Raw genomic sequence first — 5424 nt, forward strand, 5'->3', positions numbered from 1 at the left:
TCCACGCTTCAGGCTCTCTGCCTTTATTCCTGATGAAGGGTTTTTTCCCGAAATCTCGATTTTACTGCTCCTCGGATGCTGCCTGAACTGCTGTGCTCTTCCAGCACCACTAATCCAGAAATTGGAATTGAGGTGATGGTTAGATCAGCAGTGATTATATTAAATGATGGAGCAGGGTTGAGAGACTGAATGGTCTCCTCCTGCTCTCTATTCTGTTATTATCTCATGTGACAATAAATGGCATTTTATTTTACAATATCTTTTACTTAATCTCTTATGTTTTACACATATGGGGTTGAGAGCAGGATCAGAGGGTGTGAGGATATTTGAACCGAGGATCGTGTAAGGGACGAAGGAAGGTGCAGGAGAGGATCGGGAGCCAGTGAATGAACGTTTAGAATCAGCAAGGATGGAAGAGTGGTGGTATAAAGCAGGAGGATGGTGTGACGATCCCGAATGGGAAATGGGGAAGGGGAGTGGGGGGAGCAAACTGAAAACATGGCACGAGTCATATAGCACGAGGCATGAGCAAATCCACAGTTTTAACGTGAAGAAAGTCAAACTCTTTCTTCCAATTAGTTAGGATTAATTTTAATTTGGTTTTGCTTTAATCACATGGCAACATTTGCCTTAATTAAATTATCAGGAACTAAATCTGATCGATAAATCTTTTACGACTTTTCTCACACAAGGACAAAGAAGATATTTTTGAGTCTGTTCAACTCAAGTCACCAAGAGCTCGCAATATATGAAGATGGAAAAGTTGGCTACGGAAATGTTGGCAGTAATCCCTACAACAAAGCGTGTGTACCAGCTTGAACCATGAAGACATCACAAGTACTACTGTACCTGAAATACTACTGAAAAGAAACGTTTGCAAATAGGAACAGTGTGATTGCCTTATTGTGCTAATTGTAGGGAGTATCAGGTGTAAGTTGCCAAATGTGATAGACACTGCTGGTTGCCTAACTGACAACATAAATCTCAGGAAGAGCTTATATTCATTCTTTTTACTATGTCACCAATATAATTGGACATGTTATTTTTCTTTTACCATTTGTGTGGTTTGCTAAGTTATTTTTCTTTATTCCCTTGTTTCTCCTTGCAGTTAACTGCATTACTTTATTTCCCAAATTTTCAATATAGCTGCATTGAGCTGTATACTGCAACAGTAAGTTCCATAATTTAAAGTGATGGATTTAAACTCTGGATTATGTTTATAATGTACAAAGCAGCAGGTAAGTCAGTGTCTCAATGATGAAAATAACCTTGTAATGTTTACAAGACTGTGAGCATCACATTATTTTCTAAAAGTCCAGGGATCAGAGTTCGATTCCACCTCAGGAGACGGTCTCTGTGGAGTTCGCACATTCTCCCAGTGTCTGTGTGGGTTTCCTCCAGGTGCTCCAGTTCCCTCCCATAGTCCAAAGATATGCAGCTTAGATGGATTGGCCATGGGAAATTGACAATACTGTGCAGGGATGTGCAGGCTAGGGGAGTTGGGTTTAACTATAGGAAATGTGTGGTTACAAGGATGTTTGGGGTCTGGGTGGGATGCTGTTCGCAGGGTTGGTGTGGACTTGATGGGTCAAATGGTCTGCTTCCACACTGAAGGGATTCTATGATTCTATGAAGGATTCTGTGAAAAACCCTCTAACACTATCTCATCTTATCTTGGCTTGATAAAACTCTTTTTGTATTGGGAAGGTTAAACTTCCTGGAGTGTGCATTGAACATGATTCAGTCTGTATGTTATTACAGAAATTGAACATTTGTTGCAAATACCTAACAGACTGTTTAAAGTGTTGGTGTTGGGCTGTGAGAGCTGATGCTAAATCATTTCTTCACTTCCAATGGTTTTAGTTGACACTTGCTCATTGTGCCCTCTTGTGGCTGATGCAAGGTATAGCCGGTCCATGGTGTTCCCTGAAAGTCATTTGCAGCCTGTTATTTTAATCACCATCCTTTATGACATTTTACACGTTATTTCTGTAATGTTTACTAATGCTTCATTATTTTCAATTGTTGACAATGGAAAAAGTAATGCTGCAGAGTTGACCACATTCAATGTATCAGTCAAAGACTGACTTGTTTTTAGTAACTGCACAGAAACACAGGCTTGTAGCTCTTTGAGAAAAGTTACTGAAACAAGGACCCAGTTTTTAATGCTTTGTCTGTTGTAACTGTGATCACTGTCAGAAGTCACTAAGGGTTGGGGCAGGATGTTGCTAGGATGAAACAGGCATTGGACTGTGTTACCAAAGGGAGCAGAAAAACATTGTCACATTTTTAAAATTCAGTGTATAAAGTGCATAGTGAATTAATTGATTTCTGTACAGGCTGTGTAAAAATTGATCTCTGCATTAAAGAAACATTATGGAAAGTTTAATAGATAGTTTTGCTACAACAGGGAACTGCTTAATAACTGAAGAAAGATTCTGAAGAAGTCGTATCAGACTCAAAAACTTAACCTCGTTTTCTCTCCACAGCTGCTACCAGATCTGCTGAGTTTCTCCAACAATTTCTGTTTTAGTTTCATATTTTACAGCACTGATTTGCTTTTATTTAATTAATAACACTATGTGCCCAGGAAAGATCTTCTACACAGATTGTTCCTCCCACCAACCATCAAGTGGCAGCAAGTCTCATTAAAACCATTTGCAAATGTCGGTGAGTGAATGTATTAAACAAGTTTTACTTCGTCAAAGTACTGATCGACATTACTCCTTTTCCTCTAGATCTTGGTGATGTTATATTTAGCAGGCAAGCTTATCGTGTCACAAACTTGTCAACCGAATCAAAGTTTTGCTTCACTCATGAGCAAGGCAGAATAGTCACAACCCACCCGTCAGGTGACCACAGATACCTTTCGCTTTTATATATAAAAAAAAACAAACTCAGCTAGCCAGGTCAGAAATCCTTTCCAGGGCAGTGCTGTTTTGTGTAATCAGAAGGAGTGACCGTGACTTTTGATCCTCAGTTCTGAACTGTGCAATGTTTATGATAATAAATGATTTAGTGATTTGAATTTTTGAAATTGTGAAGTGGGGGTGCAATTTTTGATATAAATATGAGGGTGAAATGTTTCTTTGTAATTTTGTGTTTGTTGCAGTTGTAGATGGAGCACACTGAGGACACAGTGCTGCCGGATTCCCTTTAGATTAAATCAAGGCTCAGTTAATTTAGGTATTACAGTGAGTTCGAAAATTATATACATAAAGATATTTTAGTTCAATGAATGTCTTTTGACTAAGGGGAGAGGTGTTTTGTTTGTTATTTAATAACATGCTAATTTGGCTGTAAACTAGAACTGGAAGATTCAGAATTTAGAAAAATAATTTGAAACTAATGAACAAACATCTCAGCACACTTAGAGAACTGGAAATGAAGAATGATATTTTGATTAAGTTCATAGATTACTTCTCTAATGCACATATTTAACTTCTAGTAAAGCAGTTACTAGTTTTAGTTAGACATTAATTGCAAAACGTAAAGCTCAGTTGGTAGGATAACAAGTTTACAATAGAGTGACAACATAGGTTCGATTCCTACACTGGCTAATGTTACTATAAAGGACTCTCCTTCTCAATCTCTCCCTTCACCTGAAGCATGGTGAGCCTCAGGTTAAATCAGTCCCTTCTCTCTCTCTGAGGGAGCAGCCCTATGGTCCAGTAGGGCTCTGGTGACTTTACCCTTTTACAAAAGATACTTTTGAGCTGTGCATAACTATATTTTGACACAAGAGGGCAGTGTTTCCACGGTGGAGGTGATTGGTACAGTATACTGTGTCTAAGACTATATCCTTTTGGCTAATTGGTCCCTCTGTCCCCACTTTCTCCTTGAGTTTCTGTTCAAGCCTATTTTCATTTTGATCTGTGTAAGATCTGCACAGAATCAGCAGCTGGGCAACATTTTTAAAACATGGTTCAATTTTTAGAAATATTGTTTTTAAACAATATTCCTTAATGTGCTTGATAATTTTGAAGACTTTGATTAATACACTTAAAAATAGATTTATTGCAAAAAATAGCATTTGATTCTCGAGATCAGTTCACCATTTGTGATTTTAAATATCTGTGCGTACTTTTTAAACACATACAGAGCTATTTTGTAAATTGGGGTGATCGGTTGTTTTTAAATTCTTTTTTTAAATTGAAACCCTTTCATGACTTACCTAACAGTCACTTTACTCCCAAAGATTCTGGGGACTGGAGTTTGCTGAAAGATGCGGTGGGTGGAACCTTGGCATGGTGATTTAACTCAGACTGGGGACGTGATCCTCCTTTTGGGCCATGTCTTTTTTAAAAACTAGCACAATATTTCGGGGAAACTTAAGTTACACTTAAAATTTTTCTGATGTGGAGGTGCTGGTGTTGGACTGAGTGAACAAAGTTAAAGATCAGGTTACAGTCCAACAGGTTTATTTGGAAGTACCAGCTTTCAGAGCGCTGCTATTTTGTCAGGTAGCTAGTGGAGTAGGGATGTGGTGGAGTAATGATCTGACTCCACTAGTTACCTGATGAAGAAGCAGCACTTTGAAAGCTTGCACCAACTGTTGGGCTGTAACCTGGTGTCGTGTGATTTTTAACTTAAAATCTCTCAATGCTTTATGCTAGTTTGTGCAGATATTGCAGAGAATAGCACCAGGAAAAATTATGAGATTAACTGGGAAATCCAAGTCAACATAAAACTCTGTATCATTTTAATTTTTAAAAAAATTGTGTGCTTAGTTATAATAAATTAGTTTTTTCTGAATATTACTTGCACTGTTCGATATTAAGTCCACTGCTGGTCAATTTCTCCAAACACAGTGAAGCATAAGTATATAGAGAAAGAAAGTTTTCTGAAGTACAAATGTATGATGCTATGTTTAGAGACAGAGGTTACACCATTTAAAATTCCTTCCACGTGTTGTACATTCGAGTTTTTTTTGAGAATGTGTGCATTGTTTGTGTATTTTGGAGTCATACATTATGTGGTTTTTTTTCTGCCAAGTTGTACAGTCTTTGTTAACCACAATGGTCATGGTCTTTGCTGTCACCTTTCTTAAATAAATGTGAGCAGTTTTGGGACTTTCTGGTGTCTCATATTCTGTTCTTTAAGTTGAAAGGAGTGCAAAATGGAGAGTGACCGATATCACACTTTCTCTCTATGACCCACAATGAAATGGCCCAGTAGAACGGATTTTTAAAATACTTTCATGGGATGTCCTGGCTGAGCCCAGTGTTTATTGCCCATCCCTAGTTGCCCCTTGAGAAGGTGGGATGAGCTGCCTTCTTGAACCGCTGCAGTCCACCTTCTATGGGTTGACCCACAATGCCCTTGAGGAGGCAATTCTAAGGTTTTGACCCAGCGACACTGAAGCAATGGTGAGATATTTCCAAGGCAGGATGGTGAGTGGCTTGGAGGGAAACCTGCAGGGTG

The 5424-nt window shown here is 38.5% G+C and overlaps 1 protein-coding gene across 1 annotated transcript in view; it reads left to right on the forward strand.

Annotated features, from left to right (window-relative positions):
* elapor2b (endosome-lysosome associated apoptosis and autophagy regulator family member 2b) overlaps positions 1–5072 on the forward strand; it is a 115897-nt gene extending 110825 nt beyond the window's left edge. The window contains exon 22 of the mRNA XM_043714206.1: positions 693–5072. Within this exon, the coding sequence (XP_043570141.1) occupies positions 693–752 (60 nt within the window). The 3' untranslated portion in view covers positions 753–5072. The remainder of the gene's footprint in view (positions 1–692) is intronic.
* Positions 5073–5424: the final 352 nt, after the last annotated feature.

Source organism: Chiloscyllium plagiosum, chromosome 23 (genome assembly GCF_004010195.1).
Source record: "Chiloscyllium plagiosum isolate BGI_BamShark_2017 chromosome 23, ASM401019v2, whole genome shotgun sequence".
Classification (NCBI taxonomy): domain Eukaryota; kingdom Metazoa; phylum Chordata; class Chondrichthyes; order Orectolobiformes; family Hemiscylliidae; genus Chiloscyllium; species Chiloscyllium plagiosum.